General features: G+C 36.6%; 1 protein-coding gene across 4 annotated transcripts in view; it reads left to right on the top strand.

Moving 5' to 3' along the window:
- TET2 (tet methylcytosine dioxygenase 2) overlaps positions 1–20556 on the top strand; it is a 137114-nt gene that overhangs the window by 75470 nt on the left and 41088 nt on the right. For 2 of the 4 annotated variants that reach the window (XM_073892071.1, XM_025873657.2), the window contains exons 3-6: positions 8484–11944; positions 13629–13719; positions 15119–15212; positions 15836–16044. In XM_073892071.1, the coding sequence (XP_073748172.1) occupies positions 8530–11944; positions 13629–13719; positions 15119–15212; positions 15836–16044 (3809 nt within the window). In that variant the 5' untranslated portion in view covers positions 8484–8529. Of the gene's footprint in view, positions 1–8483; positions 11945–13628; positions 13720–15118; positions 15815–15835; positions 16045–20556 lie in introns of those variants that run through there. The other 2 variants (XM_073892072.1, XM_025873658.2) reach the window with 2 other exon arrangements.

A 20556-nucleotide genomic window follows, 5' to 3' on the forward strand; every position in this document is an offset into this window, starting at 1 on the left:
AAGGAAAACTGCTGTGGCTAAACCTGTTTTGGTTTTAGGAAACTGGTCAAAAGACCAGTATTTTCAGCTGAGTAAATTTGTACCTCTGACATAGAGGATGAAGGTTGACATACTTGGCGTTTTCACTTAAAGTTCTCAATCTCAAAAAAAAAAAGTTCTCAACCTCTGTCTCATTATCTTTCTTTCCCTCCCTCCCTCCCCTCTCTCTTTCTTTCTTTCTCTCTCTCTCTCTCACTTACTCATTCACTCGCTCACTCTTGTAGCTTCTGAAAAATTATTCAGGAGCATTAGCTGCAATCATAGGGTGACCATAACATATTTTTGCCTGTTCCTATATATATATTACATTACCTGGTTATAATTTGACCTTTAAATGTCCAACAAAATTGGTGATATTTATGACTGATAGAACTGTTCTTTTACATTCCTTAGAAGGGCATACTGTATGGGAAATATTGGACTATTAAAGGGATAAACATAAATAATATGACCAATAGGATCTAAATTACGACATTTTAAGTTGTGGTTTAATTGACATCTGTCATTTAAGTAAATAATTGCTAAATCTGTCTCTTTAGTCTTTAAAAAGAAATGCAAGGAGCACCTGATGGCGCAGTTGGTTAAGCATACAAGTCTTGGTTTTGGCTCAGGATGTGATCTCAGGGTTGTGATATCAAGCCTTGTGTCAGACTACATGCTTGGCGTAAATCTCCCTTTCCCTCTGCACCTCCTGCTCATGTTCTCTCTCTCCCCCTCAAAAATAAATAAATAAATCTTTATTTTAAAAATGCCAAAGTCGGTTTTAGAATTTGAGTGTTATATTTTGTGCATTAACATTTAAGTCATATTGTTTCCTTTTTAGGTATGAAGAAACCTCATACTGTACCACATAATCAAAAACCATGTGTGTGTGCATGTGTGTACAATTTAAATAATGAGCTACTTACTGCATTTTGATTAGCAAAGATAACTATTAAAGCAGAAAAGTGTATGCCATGTCTTTTCCTAGGTTAAGGGTTCAGTAGTTAGAAAAGTTTCCGTGAGTCATTTGTTGAATGACTTTTTTTTTTTTTTTTTAAATATACTCTACTGGGACACCTGGGTGGCTCAGTTGGTTGGGCGTCTGCCTTTGGCTCAGGTCATGATCCTGGAGTCCCAGGATAGAGTCCCACATCGGGTTCTCTGCTCAGCGGGGAGTCTCCTTCTCCCTCTGACCATCCCCCCTCTGGTGCTTTCTCTCTCTTACTCTCTGTCTCTCAAATAAATAAATGAAATCTTTAAAAAATTAAAAAATTAAAAATGTACTCTACCAAGTTTTTTACATAGTCTCCTCTATACTTGATGACTACTGATACATTCTACTTAAGACACTAGTCCTTCTGCCTCAGTGATGTTGATAGATATGTTTGATGAACATTCATTATTATCCTTTTAAAACTAACTTTGACTTAGTGGGATAAGTATTTGTTTCTTACTGTGGCAAGAGGGAATGAAGTTAAATTTCATGAGAGATTTCGGTTGATGGTATGCAGACCTTGACAGCTAGGAGTATATTTCCCCTCTCCTATAGTCCTGTGGCTCTTGAACAGTCACACTGCCTTACCACAGTCAAGGGCAGTACATGATCTGTACATCTTTGTGTTTGCGCTACTCCATAGCACTTGGCACTGAGCGGGGATTCAACTAATGCTTGACTGAATGCACAAATGAACTAGAGAGTGTTGGGCTCTAATTCTCTCCATAACATTACCAGGGAAATTGTCCTCAAATATTTTAGAGAAAAAATCATCAGCAACCCAGCATCAGTTGAAAAGGTAATCTAGAGAGGTAGCAAAGAAGGGATCAGAATAACTGTGGGAACTTCAAATTCCATGTACTAAATGTTTCCATTTTCTTTTTTATTCTGTTCCAATTCAAAGACATGATACTTCAAAATACATGTAAAATGCCCTTAATTGTGCAAATAGTTACAGCCCTACAGACGTGTAACCAGAATACTTTATTTTTTCATCCTAATCCTATAAAGAGTCAAATGTTGGCAAAGTGAATTTATTAATAAAATAAAACCTACTCTCTGAATTATGTGTTTTTCTTGATATTACGGAGCCACCAGTCTAGCCCTTGTGGGAGATTATTTTGATGCCTAACCTGAAGCAAATTGCTCAGTTTTTTACATCTGTAAAGTGAGAGAATGGAACTAGATCCTTTCCTATACTCTGAAATGTTTTATACATTGTTAGGACCATCATCATCACATATTATCACTCATTTTGGATATGTCACTGTAAAATTTCTTAGCCTTCCAAAAGTTTAAAATGCAATTCACTGATTCTAGGAACAAGAGTTTTGTTGTCCAGTATGACTCTGGATTGAAGACTATCAAAATAATATGGCATGTACTTGATCTTAGGGAACTTTCATTCCATTTTTAAAAAAAAAAGAAAGTAAGTAATACGATTTGTTAATATTTTGGTAGCTCTAACAGTAGTGTGTTAGAACCAGCTTGTAACAGTTTGTGAGAGCAGATTGTAAAATTTTCAGGAATTTTGTAAGCTGAAGGTTGATAGCTTGAAATCAGCCATGACCCATAAGAGCATTTCTTCAGGTATATGTTAAAAGTTCACTATTCATTTTTAAATTGTAACTAATTACTGTAACATGAAGTACTGGCACCATGAAAAAGATTCCTGGGTAAGCCTACCCAGTCAGCCTCACCAGGTTTACCAGAAGCTCTTCTGCCTATACTCTTGCATTTAAACTTCATAACACTTTTAGGGAAAAAAAATGCCTTAACTTTGATTGGACAGTATCCTCTTAGGTGAGTCACTATCCCTAGTGAAAAATTGAGACTTCTAAAATAAAAATTATCTCTCCTGGTTTTTATAGATACAATTTTATTTGGCATAAATTACCATACACAAACCTCCAAGAGCTAGCATTACTTTAAAAAACATTTGAATATTCGGTTGCCCAAGGGAATAGTATCCTGATTGGTACTGTACATTATAGTAATTAAATAAAGGATATTTAATCTCAATCTCAAAACACTCAGCTATGAGAATTCAAAGTATTTCTGATATCAGTTACTTATAAGAACAGATATGAATGAATAAAAACGATTTCTATTCCTGGTCTCTAAAAAGCAAAAGGAATGTCACACAAAAATCTCTATAGCAAAAATTTACATTCAGTTTAATTTCAGAAAAAGTTTTTTTTTCCCTAAATTTGTAAAAACCTATTAACTCTAGTTTCACTGATCAGCATATAGATATCTACAAAAAATTATCTTGGATTTTTTCTTTTATATATAAATTATTGACTTTTGTAAGCTTGGAAAAACTTTGTAAATGATGCTGTAAAGATTATAGTGTCAATGCTTTTTTAAATATTTCTACAATGACCAAGAGGAACAGGTCTCATTTCTTTCTTTCATTTATTAAAATAAATAATGCTTGCCAGTGTCAGTATAAAATCACCAGTGTGATTTTGATTGTGAATGAATAATGTGCTGTACAACTAGATTACTGGATCATGTAATATTCTGGGGTATGTACACAAAAAGTGTGGTTTAGGATATATTGAACTTGAATAAAGTATTTTTTCTTCCTCTACAATGGCACTTTATTGGTTTGAATTTTCTGAATCAGATTCATAAACCAGTTACAATTAAGCCTCAAAAAAAATTATCCTTGTCCTAAAATAAAAAGATAATACATAATTTTCTTGCTCTCCTTAAAAATGTTAACCCTTTAGCTTTTCACATCCAGTGGTTATACTCTGTTAAGAAATTGCTGTCACAGACAGAATAGTTCTGTTAATAGTTTAAATTAGTATTTAAAGATGGTTATTGTGTTTAAAGTTCCATATTGAAATAAATTTCATTTTAAGTCACCTTCATTTGTTCTTAGCTATTCTCATAAAAGATTTGCAAACTCCATCTATGGTAATTGTGCCCTTGACACTTTAAAGAATGTCCAAATTATGTGGAACGGATCATAATAGAGAATAATGTGTTAAATGCTTACAGTATTTTATATCTAGAAAATTAAGTAGAATAATATATATTGTATATGGAGCCTGCAAGTTTTATAAAATATATAACATAACATAAATGTACATGTGTGTGTATATGTAAATACTTTTTGATTGGTATGAGTGTGAAATGATTTTACAGTTGCCAAAAGAAAGCATTTTTTGTTATAGTATTTGGAAAGCTGATTGACCTGGTCTCTAAAGAATTTATCTAGGCTTATTTCTATGCTCCTTAATTTTTGAAAAGTGGTAGTGGCCCTGATTTTGCAGAAACCCCTTACATTTAAGACTACAAATCAATTTTCATTCATGATTCCAGAACCTAAAGTTTTTTTTATTATTATTAAGGATTATTGATGATCAAGAGTATTAGTCTAGCTCAGAGTTGTCCAATAGAAATACAATATAAGCCATATATGAAATTTAAAATTTTCCAGTACTTACACTAAAACAAGTAAAAACTTAGGAACAAATGAAATTACTTTAATGATATATTTTATTTAAAATATCCAAAATAGGGCACCTAGGTAGCTCAGTCGTTAAGCGTCTGCCTTCGGCTCAGGTCATGATCCTGGGGTCCTGGGATCGAGTCCCACGTCGGGCTCCCTGCTCAGCAGGAAGCCTGCTTCTCCCTCTCCTCTTCCCCCTGCTTATGTTTCTGCTCTCGCTGTCTCTCTCTCTGTCAAATAAATAAATAAAATCTTAAAAAAAAGAACTACTTTATAAAAAAAATAAAAATAAAAAAAATATCCAAAATAGTATTATTTCAACATGTAATAAATATTTTTAAAAATCAAATTATTTTATATTTTTTTTGTCCACACTAAATTCTTTGAAATCCAGTGTGTATTTACACTTATGGCACATCTTCATTTGTGCTCAACACATTTAAAGGGCCCCATAGCCATATGCACATCTAACCCATTTCTTAACATTTGTAGGAAGTTGGTCTAGCAGAAATAAACACTATGCTCTGTTTTCTTTGCACAGTAGGAATTTGACTTGGCAGTTTAAGTTTTATTTACTAATTAAGTAATATACATGCCTAAAAGTTACAAAAACAATAATAAAAAGCAGTTTCCTTCCCAGTGCTATTCTCTGGACTCTCCATTCTTTTTTCTGGATGCAAAATGTTATTACAGTTTTGTTGTATGTTCTCCCAGAGCTGATTTTATATTTATTTTTGTAAATGTACAGGTTGTAACATTTTTTAAAAGATTTTATTTATTGGTTTATTTGAGAGAGAGAGAGAGAGAGAGAGACAGCAGGAGCTGGGGGAGGGGGCAGAGGGAGAGAGAGGGAGAAGCAGACTCCCCATTGAGCATGGAGCTCCACGCGGGGCGCAACAACTGCAGGGCTTGATCCTGAGACCCTGAGACCATGACCTGAGCCAAAGTCAGACGCTTAACCAACTGAGCCACCCAGGCGCCCCCACGTTATAGCATTCTTATACATACCATTCTGCAGCTTGCTGTATTTCATTTAATTACTTGGAAATACTTCCACCTGAAAATGTAGGTTGTTTCCCACCATTTACTATTGCAAAAGATTGTTCACACATTACTTAACATATATATGAGCATATTTGTTAGATAACTTCTTAAAACTGAACAAAGAAAGTTTCTGTGAAACTCTGAAGATTATTGTTAAATTGTCCTCCATGGTATTTGTACTCATTTTCATTCCCATGAACCACACAGGGGAGTGTTATTCCCCATGTGCTTGCCAATATCTTGTATTATCAAACCTTTTGATCTTTGCCAATTTGAGGGAAAAAAAAGCTGTATCTTGCTGAGATTTTAATTTACATTTCTTTTTATGAGTGATACTAGACATCTTTTTAAACATTTAAGGGCCATTTGCATTTCATTTTCAGTGAACCCATGTCCTTTGCTCATTTTTCTATTCAATGATTGGTTTTTCCTTTGTCAATTTGTAAGAGTTCTGTATATTAAGAAAAGTTTTATGTGATTTTTTAACTTCACTTATGGGTTTATTTTTGCATGCATAGATTTTACTGAACTTTCTCATTTTTTATGGCTTCTAAATTTTTTGTCATAGACCTTACCCAGTCATTAGATTATTTTTTTAAAGTTTTCTCAGACTGTTTTAGATTTTTTTTTTTTAGAGTTTTGTTTTACATATTAAGTGTTAAATCCAACCAAAATTCATTTTGGTGTAAGATGTTGGGGGTAAATCCAACTTGATCATTTTTTTCAGAAGCTGTCCAGTTATTCCAATATCATATTGATTTGCAGTGCCATCAGGATGCCACATTTCTATGTGTGTTAGGATCGATTTCTGGACATTCTGTTCTGTTTCATTCGTCTTATTAACACTCTTTTATTTACTAATTTGCAAGTACAAGCTGTGTTAAGTATAGTAGCCTTTGTTCTTTTTTAGTATCTTTTAATTTGGTTACTGCCCTGCCCAGACCCCTTTACAATTCTTTTTCAGGTTATTCCTGGCTATCCAGTTTGTTTATTTTTCCACATGAACTTTAGAGTCAGGTTCTTTAATTCCTCACAACAATCTGCTAGTATTTTTATTGAGAATAAATTAAATTAATAAATTCATTTGACAACTACCCAAGAACATATTATACCTTTCTACTTGTTTTGCTTTTATGTATCTGTCAATACAGTCTTAAAGATTTATTTAAATAGGACTTCCACATTTCTTTTTAAATTTATTCCTAATGTTTTAAGAATATTTTTTCCTGTTACAGTATTTTATTCCACTAAAGCTTCTGACTGGTTGTTGCTGTTATATATCAAAGCTATTGATTTTCTTATTCAACTACTTTTCTCATAAACTGTAACAGTTTTTCAGTTGATTCTCTTGGTTGACCAGTATACGATCCTATTATCTGTAAATGATAACTTTAGTGTTGCTTTCCAGTGTTTATATCTTATTTCTTCCTCTTTTGCACTTAATAAGCAATGGCTATAGTTTTTTGTAGCACAAAAGGAAAATAGTCTAGATTTTTTACTTACCTCCTTAAAATAAATGTGATGAGAAAAACTGTAGGAAAATAAAGCATGACTGTACTATGAATGGGGCAGCATTCACTTTATATGATGGATTATTTATGTTTTTTAGTGCCCATTCCTCCGTGCACTCCAATCATTTGGACTTTGAAATCTCCATCAGTATTGATCTCAGAAATATTTGAATTAATGAGTGAATGAAGAAATGATTGTAAGATGAGCAAATTTATATCAGTTTTGTGAAACTGATTGGATGCTCACTCTATACTAAGCACAAAAACAGAGTAGAGTAATCTTAAGAAGTTCACAGTCCAGTGAGTAAACGAAATAAAATCAAGTATGATATGTTCAGCAGCAAGCCATATACAAGATATAGAAATAACATAGAAAAGGGAGTGATTTATTCTCTTAGAAAATCAAAGAAGAAATCGTAAAGGAAGTGATATCTGAGACTATTTCAGAGGAACGCATAGGAGTCATTGGGCAAATCAAGGTACTCAGAAGACATTCTAGGCCGACAAAACAACAGCATGGAGGTCTGAAACCATTTACCATGTTTGGATATTTATAAGCTGTTGTTATAGTTCAAGTATAAGCTGTGAGAGGAAGTAGGAGGAGAGAAAAACAGAAATCTGCCTATGAAAAACCATTTGTGTCAGGCAGGGATTCTCAGTAGAAGTGGGCAGCCAGCGCCTGTGGAGGAAGACATCGAATAGAAGTGACATTTTATAAACGACACTTCTCACCCCATTCCATTTCCTGGAATATTAACACTAAAGGGAGCATGCCTTGTCTTTCAGGCGTGTGGGTGAGAAAGTTTGAGAACTACTAATACAGGCAATATGGAGCCAGAAAAGCATGTTAAGGAGGCTGTGACATCAGATTTGCATTAAGAACATTTCCTTTGGTAACAATTTGAAGGAACCTTGAAGAACTAGGGAGAGGACAGGGTGGGCAGGGGAAGAAACCCTCTAAAAAGCTACTGCAACAAATAATGAAGCAAGATAATGTATGTCTGGCTACCAAGTATCAGTGGGATAATTCAAGGAACATATAGGAAATGGAATTGATAGACCTTAGCAAGTGATTGGATGTATAAGGTACTAGAGAAGAAAGAAAGGATTGGCAATCTTTCTCTATTGTTCTTAGCATTTTGACAAAAAGAGTTATTTGGGAAGGAAGTTGATTCTATTTACTAATGCACTATGAACTTCCCACATTAGCTGGTGCTTTTGATCATATTTGTTCTCTATGACCATAAATATTTGAGAGTTGCTGAGAAGACAAGAGTAATCAGTTCCCGAGTAGCTATTGGTTGTCAGTCTGAAACATGAAAATGAGTATCGCAGTTTGCTATGTCTAGGAATTTCAGTATCATTAATGCCATGATTATGCTCCCAGATTTATTATTAGTGCTAATATGTATAAATGCACTTCAATTTCTGTTTCCCTGCTCTTTAGAATTCATTCAGAGGGCAGCCTTGTGGATGGCCCCGAAGCAAGCCTGATGGAACAGGATAGAACCAACCATGTTGAGGGCAACAGACTAAGTCCATTCCTGACACCATCTCCTTCTCCCATCTGCCAGACAGAACCTCTGGCTCTAAAGCTCCAGAATGGAAGCCCATTAACTGAGAGACCTTATCCAGAAGTAAATGGAGACACCAAGTGGCAGTCTTTCAAAAGTTATTATGGAATACCCCATATGAAGAGAAGCCAGAATAGTCGCGTGAGTCCGGACTTTATACAAGAAGGCAGAGGGTATTCCAGGTGCTTGCAAAATGGAGGAATAAAGCGCACAGTTAGTGAACCTTCTCTCTCTGGGCTTCATCAGAACAAGAAATTGAGACAAGACCAAAAGGCTAATGGAGAAAGAAATAACTTCGGGGAAAGCCAAGAAAGAAATCCAGGCAAAGGCAGCAGTCAACTGAATGTCTCCGATTTGAGTGATAAGAGAGAATCCGTGAGCTCTGTAGCCCAAGAAAATGCAGTTAAAGATTTCATCAGTTTTTCAACACATAACTGCAGTAGGTCTGAAAAACCAGAGCTTCGGATTCTGAATGAGCAGGAAGAGAAAAATGCTAACTACCATGACAAGAACATTGTATTACTTCTTAAAAACAAGGCAGTGCTAATGCCTAATGGTGCTACAGTTTCTGCCTCTTCCATGGAAAACACACATGGTGAACTCCTGGAAAAAACACTGTCTCAATATTATCCAGATTGTGTTTCCGTTGCGGTGCAGAAAACCACATCTCACATACATGCCATTAACAGTCAGGCTACTAACGAGTTGTCCTGTGAGCTCACTCACCCATCGCATACCTCAGGGCAGACCAATGTCCCACCGACCTCGAACTCTGAGCTGCCTCCAGAGCCAGTTGCAGTGGTGACCGAGGCCCGTGATGCTGACAAAGCCAGTAAGACAGCTGCAGTGATAGGGACCTGTCCTTTTCAGAAACCAGAAAAACAAAAATCAGTTTTTGACATATGCCTGTCGCGTGCTGCAAACAGTCCTATACAAGGAACCACAAAGCTGGTATCTGGTGAAGAATTCTGTTCAGGTTCCAGCAGCAATGTGCAGGCTCCCAGTGGCAGCTCTGAACGGTATTTAAAGCAAAATGAAACAAATGGTGCTCACTTCAAGCAAAGCTCAGTGTTCACTAAGGATTCCTTTTCTGCCCCTACCACATCACCACCATCACAATTGCTTCTTTCTCCCCCTCCTCCTCTTCCACAGGTTTCTCAGCTTCCTTCAGAAAGAAAGAGTACTCTGAACGATGGAGTTTTGGAAGAACACCATCACTACCCCAACCAAAGTAACCCAACTCTTTTAAGGGAAGTGAAAATAGAGGGTCAACCTGAGGCACAGCCATCCCCGAGTCCTAATCCATCTACACATGCATCCAGCCATTCTCTGATGCTTCCAGAAAGGCCTCAGAGTAATTGTGTTAACAAGAATGACATGCAGACTCCAGGGATGATGACGGTTCCAGCATGTTCTGAGAAAGCGAGACAAATAGCAGAACACCTCAAGCATAACCCACCAATTCTTGGTAGCAGTGGGGCTCCACAGGACCCCTGCCAGCAGTTGATGGGACACGAAGAGCAAGATAGGCCGAAGGGTCGAGACAAGGAACAAACACGAGGTCTTGTGCTCCCAGCACAGCACTATCTGAAACCGGGGTGGATTGAATTGAAGCCCCCTCACTTTCGTCAAGCAGAATCGCACCCAAAGTGTCATGAGGCATCACTGCGGTCAGTTCTTCAGTATCAGTCCAACCCCGCCAATCAAATGACCTCCAAACAATACACTGGAAATTCCAGCTTGCCTGGGGGGCTCCCAGGGCAGGCTTACATCCAGAAAATAATGCAGCCAGAGCAGAGGCCACAAAGGTACCAAGGTGAGATGAATCCAGGGCAGTCTCAAGGTACAGTGGACCAGCAGCTCCATTTCCAAAAACCCTCACTCCAGGTGCACTTCTCCAAGATAGACCCTTCATCCAAAGCTCACGTGCAGTCATTGTGCACCCACAGGTTTTATTTTGAACAAAGACCAGATTCCCAAAGTGAGAAACTCATACCCCCAACGTTAAAACAGCACTTGAATCAGCAGGCTTCAGAGACTGAGCCATTCTCAAACTCACACCTTTTACAACACAAGCCTCATAAACCGGCAGCACAAACACAAACACAACCATCCCAGAACTCACTTATGTCTCAAAACCAGCAGCAGCAGCAAAAATTACAAATGAAGAATAAAGAACAAATGCCCCAGACTTTCTCTCATCCCCAAGGCAACAATGATCAGCAAAGGGAAGGATCATTCTTTAGCCAGATTAAAGTGGAAGAATGTTTCCGTGGTGAAAATCAGTATTTGAAATCAAGTGAGTTCCAGACTCATACTACTCAAATGGGATTGGAGCAAGTACAGAATATGAATAGTAGAAATTACCCCTATGGTCAGATCTTGAAATCAAATGAAAGCAAACTACAGATTTCTTGTTCAAACAGTACACACCTAGTTCCAGAAAATAAAGAACAGACTATAAATTCTGAACTCTTTGCAGGAAACAAGACCCAAAACTTGCATCACAGGCAATATTTTCCAAATAATGTGACTCCAAAGCAAGATGTTCTTCATAGGTGCTTTCAAGAACAAGAGCAGAAGCCTCAACAAGCTTCAGTTCTACAGGGATACAGAAGTAGAAACCAAGATATGTCTGGCCAGCAAGCAGCACAGCTCCCTCAGCAAAGGTACCTGATGCAAAACCAAGCAAATGCTTTCCCTGTGTCTGACCAGGGAGGAAGTCACATTCAGACGCCTCCCCAGAAGGACATTCAAAAGCATGCTGCTCTAAGGTGGCATCTCTTGCAAAAGCAAGAACAGCAGCAGATACAACATCCCCAAACTGAGTCTTGTCATAGTCAGATGCACAGGCCAATTAAGGTTGAACCTGGATCCAAGCCCCATACCTGTATGCGCCCCATGTCGGCACAGCCAGAAAACAAAACATGGAAAAAGATAACTAAGCAAGAGATTCCACCCCCGAGTTGTGATAATGTGCAGCAAAGGAGCATCCTTGAGACCATGGAGCAACATCTGAAGCAGTTTCAGGTCAAATCATTATTTGACCATAAGGCTCTAACTCTCAAATCACAGAAGCAAGTAAAAGTTGAAATGTCAGGGCCAGTCACAGTTTTAACTAGACAGACCACTGCTGCAGAACTTGATAGCCACACCCAAGCTTTAGAGCAGCAAGCAACTCCTTCTTCAGAAAAGACACCAACCAAAAGAACAGCTGGTTCTGTTCTCAATAATTTTTTAGAGTCACCTTCCAAATTACTAGATACTCCTATAAAAAATTTATTGGATACACCTGTCAAGACTCAGTATGATTTCCCATCATGCAGATGTGTAGGTAAGTGCTAGAAATGTACTGAGACACATGGTGTTTATCCAGAATTAGCAAATTCATCTTCAGATATGGGATTTTCTTTCTTTTTAAAAAAAAAATCTTGAGTCTGGCAGCAATTTGTAAGGGCTCATAAAAAACCTGAAGCTTACATTTTTTGTCTTTAAATTACAGATGCTTGTGCTGTGCAAGAGAGAACTTCACTTACATTCAGTTTTTCCAAAAAAAATTAAAACAATGTGCATGCTCATTTCTTCCTCTAATCAAACCCTTTAAAATGTAAAGGTATCTGTTTTAGATTAATCAGTCTGTTTAACTCTTTGTATATCATCTCCTGAAGAGACGTCTAGGCATCTCTAAAAACATCTATTAAAATGAGAAAAGTAACTGCTATATGCAACTTAATGTGGGAGCTTTTTAATATGTATTAGTTCAAGGTTGAACATATTAGTGGTTTTGGAACATTAATTTCTAGATGGGGGAAATTATCTTCAGTCTTGGTGAGTTGGGGGAAATTATAATGCTGAAGTTCTGAATACTCATGACATTGCGCTTCAGTTATACACTTGAAATATTGTATGATTTATATTCATTTTGATTCTGTTTTTAAAGTGTCATCTTTTTAATAGAAAATATGCTGTTTTCTTTTCTTTTTTCAAACCAACACGTTTTTGTTAAAATTCAAGATACGTGATAGGTCTGTTGGAATAGGGAAACATTTTGCTGATAGGTGCATATGTGTGTGTGTATATATATATATAACATATAAAATATATACGAAGACTTCATTATAGTCTCTCAGCTTGGATACAGTAGAAGACATTTGAAAAAAACAAATGTTAAACTGATATGGCCAGTGGTCCACCCACCTCATGTTCTTCCTCTTACAACGGGACACCCCACAGCTTATAGAAGAATGGAGGGAGGATCCATACTGCCCCTTTGTGCGGTTAATATTAGGTTGCCCCAGGGGTGCCGTACCACACATGTCATAGATAATGTTAGGTAAGTTCTAATTATCTGCAGTCTTTTCTCCCATCATCTTACCTCTCCTCCCCCTTTCCATCTTCGATAGTCTACAAGAACCTCTTCTTTTTACCTGACCCTCTCTCCAGAATTTTCTCTCATCATAAATTATTCTAAAGTACACACAAATACGGGTCTGGAATCAGTATTCTTATTTTCAAAACACAGCAATTAAATGTTGAGGGGAAACGAGGAGAAAAAGATACCTTGACAATAAAAACTGAGCAATATCCTGGGGGTGAGATAAGACAGGAAATTTTTAATCTTTTAACATCCAAGTAGTAGGCAGGCTTCTAGTTAGCTATAAAAAAATTTTTTTCAGTTCAAAAAACTGGATTGTAGTCGGTATTACATATAATATATTCTAATTCCCTCACTGTTTTGTTTAGTTCCACTTATTTTGTTTAAAATAAATAATTTCTTATACCGTGACTGAAATGTAATTTAATATATTTTTATCCGACAGCCAGCATGTACATATACTTAATTATTTGGCACATTTTCTAATAGATTAGTCCATCAGTTTATTCATTTTAAAGAAAAAAAATGTTTAAAGTCACATTTAGGGCCCTTAATGTACAGTTGGGGGATAAGCTTTGTGGATGTAGCCTTTATATTTAGTATAATTGAGGTCTAAAATAATAATCTTCTATTATCTCAACAGAGCAAATTATTGAAAAAGATGAAGGTCCTTTTTATACCCATCTAGGAGCAGGTCCTAATGTGGCAGCTATTAGAGAAATCATGGAAGAAAGGTAATTAACGCAAAGGCACAGGGCAGATTAACGTTTATCCTTTTGTATATGTCAGAATTTTTTCAGCTTTCACATACAAAGCAGTAAACAATTGTAAATTGAGTAATTATTAGTAGGCTTAGCTATTCTAGGGTTGCCAGCACTCCACACTGTGCTATTCACCAGAGAGTCACAATATTTGACAGGACTAATAGTCTGCGAGCTGGCACAGGCTGCCCACTTTGAGATGGATGCCAGAAAACCCAGGCACGCACGAGAACCAGCCAGCCCGCCTGCCAGGCACAGGGGTGCTGGCACAGGCTGTAAAGAGAGGCCCCACTCTGGCTTTCCCACTTGATGATAAAGTATCCAAGAAGAAAGGGAGGGGAGATGTGGTATAAGAAAGGAACCACTGAGTTAAATTCACCTACAGCTGTAAATGAGTAGTTATCTCTAAGGAAGTTGTCCCTTAGTATGAGCAGAGGGTAAGTGTGAGATGCTGAATAGAAATAGAGACAGATTCTATTTATAGCTGCATTTTTTTTAACTGTCAATCAGGTAGGCAAGTATTTACCTGAATCTACACAGTCAGTCCTGCATATGAGTGAGACCATCAATGCAGAGAGAGACTTTCATATAGGTATCCACAGATGTGAGCTGTTAACTATGCTAGGGGGCTTTTTCTTTAAGAGGTAGGCAGTGTTATTATTAAAATATGTTAGGAGACATTGTGGGCAGCAAGGACATTGTATCATTCTTGCCCAATTTACAAACTATCCATTTCTAAATTAGTATGTAGAAATTCACTAAATAATCCTCTAGTAGCCTGGCAGATACAGTGAATTTCCCTAAGTGCCTTTTGTTATTAGCAAGTAGTAAGTAGTGCCTTGGTCAGAAGGGAAAATATAATCTATCTCTAGAGCTATCCTATATTTTCAAAATTGCTGGATGCTAGTTATTTGCAAGCCATCTTTAAAAAATGGTAGAGATTCTTTGAGGAACAGTTCTAACTAAAATCTGTTGTGATTCCCCAAGTTTTAAAATAGCTAAATTTAGTAAAGGACAAAAATCAAATAGTATATATCTTAGAAGACTGAATTTAACAAACTTAAAAAAGTTTTGTACTTTGTGAAATTATGTCTAAAAATAAGCTTTCCCATTTATTTTCACCCAACATATAATTTCAAACTAGTTCATTACAATTATCAATATATTTTGATACCAAAGAAATACAAAGCTTAAAGTGTGTTATCCAGTTTGCTTGGCTTAGACTTATTTTTTAAAAATAAATTAAACCATTCATTTCTCAGGGTGTGGTCATAGAATAAAATTATGCTCAAATGTTCAATATTTTGGTTGCCTCGGTTTCATTTGTTAATTTTATGTGTGTGTGTGTGTGTTTCTGTGGATTTCTTTTAAGGTTTGGACAGAAGGGTAAAGCTATTAGGATTGAAAGAGTCATCTATACTGGTAAAGAAGGCAAAAGTTCTCAGGGATGTCCTATTGCTAAATGGGTAAGTGACCTGACAAGGCCTTTGGTCTTAATCTTGGGCGTTTTGATTCATTAACCCTGAGAATTGGGCTACCAGATCAAAGAGTAGAGTCATTTATGCCAGTTGAAGTGAACATTGCTTATATTTATTTTGTGTTAGCTCTTAAGAAAAAGGCAGATTAGTTTTTAAAGCACGTACAAACTGTATTTAATTGAAAGACGTTAGTGGGGAGGAGTCCATTCAAATTGATAAAAAGTGTAATTCTTCTGGAATGTGAAGTCATCCTTAATCCTTTAAATACCTTCCATTAATCTTTATAGTGTCATCTTTGAAAGCCTTGAACTTTGTGAAAAAGACCTGCAGTTCTTCCATATAGCTCTAGCTTTAATGCAGGGGTCATTACCCCTCCCTGTACTGGTACAGTCTGCTAAACATTGAGCAGTTTTGCATCTCTCCCAGTTCTGACCCCATTTTACAGATGGGTAGCAAAAGGCAAGTTGCAGGTGCTGGCCAATGTTGCCGTAATTGTGACCCAGACATGAAAAAATATGCATACATAAATCAGTGCCCTCCTCTGCCACAAGTGACCCTTGTTTTGTTTTGGTGGGGGTGGGGGTGTTGGGGTGGAATGGGGACCCGCACAGGTGGTTCGCAGAAGCTGCAGTGAGGAGAAGCTACTGTGCTTGGTGCGGGAGCGAGCTGGCCACACATGTGAGGCTGCAGTGATTGTGATTCTCATCCTGGTGTGGGAAGGAATCCCATTGTCCCTGGCTGACAAACTCTACTCGGAGCTCACTGAAACGCTGAGGAAATACGGCACTCTCACCAATCGCCGGTGTGCCCTGAATGAAGAGTAAGTGAAGCCTCCCCTCTCTCTCCACTGACCGCAAAACCTGATCTTGGGTCTGACCCAAGGGAGTCGAACCTGCATTTTTACATTTATAAAATGGAGACCAAAATGCCTGTTTCAGTCATGCAGAAGGAAGTTGGATTTGCTAACGTGGGTAATTTGAGGTGATTTCCTTAACCATTTCGTACCTTCAGACAGTGCAGACATTTAGTTAGGAGCAGCTTGCTGAAAGTCTGAATGTCTGTACCCCATGAACTCGATCGTGCCATAAACTTGAAAATATTTGTGTGTCCACTTACTGCAAGTGACAATTCTTGTGTGCCTGGCCACCACACTAGTAAGTATTGACACCATTATTATGTTGCAGTATCTGAAACAGATACATAATGCTAATGTAGCAAACATCAAAATATCAGGCTTATAGAATTTCTGTAGAAACAAACTGATTCATTCGTCAGTTCAATCCCATTTATTATTTCCACAATAGTAATAAAGATTGCTTTCATTTTTACTACTACTATATAAGCAAGAAATTAGTGGCTATGGACTTGCATTATTTTTGAGGAATATAAACATTTGGAATAGGAGAGCAGGGGCATGCTGTTAAATATATTTAGTGCATCCAAGTGCTAGTATGTGTGTGTTTGTTGACCTCATCCAGTTTAGGAAGTTTAATCTTCACTTGGAGAAAGCTTCATTACGATTGTTCCTCTGCTATGCCATTCCTGTATAACATTAGAATACAGGAGAATTTATAGTGCTGCACTGAAATCCTACAGGAGTTAATTTACTCACAATTGGTCCTAAAATAATTTTAATTTTGCACTTCTTCCTTTAGTCTCCTTTCCTCTGCATTCACCAAACTACAGTATAGTTTACTGAATATGTGGAAATACTGTGCTGCTGGTTGCAACAGCCCATTGCTACCATAATTTGTTCCTTTGCTATTAATCTGACTAATACTGCTTTACTAACTTCATGTTGACATGGGTTTTCTCTGGGTCATGGGGGGGGTGCAAATCAACTATAATGTGTCTAGGAAAGTTACTTTTCATATAGGAAAGTGTGACTTGGCCTCCTGTTGTAGTTATGATCCAAAACTGTAATGGTGTGTACCTCAATGCCATAAATCCACTTTTATAAATGATGTGCTGGAAGATAGAATGTTGATTCATAACACATGACTCAAACTCACGATGGACTGTTCTAGGTATAAAATACTGTTCAGTGTACCCTAATTTCCATTGTTCCCTCTTTAAAAGATGTATTTAAATGACTTTAATCGGAAAGAAAATGAGGGGCACCCGGGTGACTCAGTCGTTAAGTGTCTGCCTTTGGCTCAGGTCATGATCCCAGGGTCCTGGGATCGAGCCCCGCATCGGGCTCTCTGCTCAGCAGGAAGCCTGCTTCTCCCTCTCCCACTCCCCCTGCTTGTGTTCCCTCTCTTGCTGTGTCTCTCTCTGTCAAATAAATAAAATCTTAAAAAAAAAAAAAAAAAGAAAATGAAAGTTAAGGCACCTTGAGATGATGTCAGTGATAGCATTTTTCTCAGGAATTAAGTATCTGCCTTGTTTGTTTTTTTGTTTTTGTCTTTGTTTTTTTTAAAGCAGTCTTCCTCTTAGACTTGGTGGCTTGAACTTCTAAACTACCAAAGAACTTCTTGTGAAAATAACAGTTGTTTTATTTAAATTTCTTGAAGTTTCATGTAAACTATATTTCACATTCTTTGTGATTGATTTAATTTTCAGTTATTCTATATCTCTGGTATTTTTCCCCTGTAGGCTTTTCTATAATTTCTATAAATGCTATTGCCTGAAATGGAATCTGACATACAGAAAGAAATTCTATGTTAAGAACTTTCCTGAATTGTGTTATTTGCATTTAAAATCCATGAGCAATGGTTGGGCCAGGGTCTAAGAAAAATTATAGTTTAACTGGTCTTGAGTACAAAACCGTTAGAAGATGTGCTTCATATATTAAGACATTTTAAAGGCCAGTCTGCATACTTTTGCTTCTTTTGGTCTGGAATTTCAAAAGGTAGAGGTAATTATTTAGATGAATTTTAGATTTGGGTTATGCATATTTAAAACAATTCTCCAAAAACAAAACAAAACAACATACACAATTAAAATAGACATTTACCAGTGGCAATAGAGACTTCATTCAGATGTAGTTTTTGAAATTTCTAATACCTCATAAAATAAATTTTATGTCTGGCAGAAGTTAAAATTATGACTTTGCCAAAAACAGAGGATAATCTCAAATTGGGGCTGCTGACTCAGTTTAATATTCAAAGCTGTATGAACCTCATCTCTTGAGTTCTTACAAATCCCAATGCCTACATGCACCATAACCACCCACTGTGAGTCCAGAAAAGAACTCAGAGTATCTTTCAGTGGGAAAGTCAAAAACAGATTTTCATGTTTCCTTTGAGCCTAAACAGCTGTTTCTTCTTTAAAGATTTCCCTTTGAGATTTCCATTTTATGACTAAGCCTAACCAATATTTTTTTGGCAAGTAAGAGTTGTGGGAGTGTATCTGTCATGATAAGAAGTCAAAGCCAGAAACGTGTTCTGCCATGCTGGGTGATGTTAAATTTTTTAAGTTAACATTATATTATAAAAATTTTCAAACATGCATAAATGGAGGAGTGCAGGGTAATGAATCCCCATGGATCCATTATGTAGCTTCAGTAGTTATCAACATTTTATCAATACTGTTTCACATGTTTCCCCGACACTTCCTACCCCCACCGCCACCCCCCACCAGTGTTTTAAAGCGAAACACAGATAACCATCTCACGCATGTACATTTCAGTGTGTAACTCTAACAGATAAGGACTTTTTTTTTTTTTTTTTACAAAACCTAGTTACAGTGTCATGTCAATGATTCTTTAATATCATTTCATGTTCAGACCACATTCAGATTCCCTAATTGGATCCTGTTTCAAAATAATAATAATAAAAAGTAAAAAGATACTGACAACGTGAAAGCCCATACCTTGTATTTGATTGAAACTTTTGAGTGGTCCCAGTTCATGGCTGTTGTCTAGCATAATAATTAATAGAACTTCGTTTCAAAAAAATAGAACTTCCTTTCACTCTCAAAAGTATCCTAATTTGGAAGATAAATCATATGATTCATAAGCCTCTTTTTGTTTATAACAGTTCCCCCTCTCTTTTTAATGCATTTATTGTCAAAACAGACTATATCATTTGCTGTATAAAATTTCCCACATTCTGGATTTGGTTGATTGCACACTCGTTTTGTTCAACTTATTCCTCTATCCCAACTGTCTTTTGTACACTGATATGAAGAGACTTAAACAAGTTATGTGTATATACATGTATGTATGTCTATATTAGCAGAAATGCTTCATAAGTGGTGATGAAATAATCTTAGTTCTTCATATCCAGCATGAGGGTTATAATGTCTACTTTGTTTCATTCTTAATGTTGTTAAGAGTGTTTAGTGAGTTCAGGAGTTGTCAGCTTGATCTGTCCATCATCAAATTTCCCAGAAAACTTTCACCTAATGGTGCAGCATATTCATTGAGGATCGTTGCCTGTTTCCATTATTTTGAGTTTGCAAATTGATAATTTTCTTATTTTTGAAGTATATATTTATTTGTTAGATTCAAGACATTTTTGCTAGTGTTTCTAAAATTGCATAAGGTTGAATATGTGAACTAATTTTTAGTTTAAAGTTGTTGAGGTTTTTTTTTTTTCCTGTTAGAAGTCCAGATGGTAACTCAACGGTTGAGAATGTTTTTAAAAATCTGTTATATAGATGAATATTTTTATTACAATTGCTTTACTGATTTGTCATTTAACCATGAGCCAATTTGAGTCATGTTAAATGAGGCTGCCGTGTGCTAATTCTAATATTATTTGAAAGGGCCCTATAGAAATAAAAATGCCTTTTAGTAGCCATTTCATGTGGGAAATCATCTTGAAGTTGCTCCACCTTATTATGCAGGGATTTTTTTGAGATACAATTCACATACCATAAAATTCACCATGTTAAAGTATACAGTGAGTGGTTTAGTATATTCACAAAGTTGTGCAATGTTTCTTCACTCCCAGAAGAAAACCCCATACCTATTAGACAGTCAATTCCCATTCTCCTCTCCCTTAAAATGGCAGCCACAATCAACTTTCTGTCTCCATAGATTTGCCTGTACTGGGCATTTTGTATTGGTGGAATTATACAATATTTGGCCTTTCTGCCTGGCCTCTTTCACTTAGCATAATGTTTTAAAGGTTCTCCATGTCCTAATGTTAATCAGTATTTTATTCCTTTTTGTGGCTGAGTAATATTCCATTGTGTATATATACTACATTTTCTTTATCCATTCATCAGTTAATGGACATTTGGATTGTTTCCACTTTGGGGCTATTATGAATGCTGCTGCCGTGAACATCTGTGTACAAGTTTTTGTATGGACATATGTTTTTAGTTCTCTTGGAGTTACATTGTTAGTCATATGGTTACTCTATGTTTAGCTTTTTTGAGG

The sequence above is a fragment of the Callorhinus ursinus genome, unplaced genomic scaffold, assembly GCF_003265705.2.
Source record: "Callorhinus ursinus isolate GAN/ISIS: 27379988/994484 unplaced genomic scaffold, GSC_fseal_2.0 scaffold4, whole genome shotgun sequence".
Taxonomy (NCBI): Eukaryota; Metazoa; Chordata; class Mammalia; order Carnivora; family Otariidae; genus Callorhinus; species Callorhinus ursinus.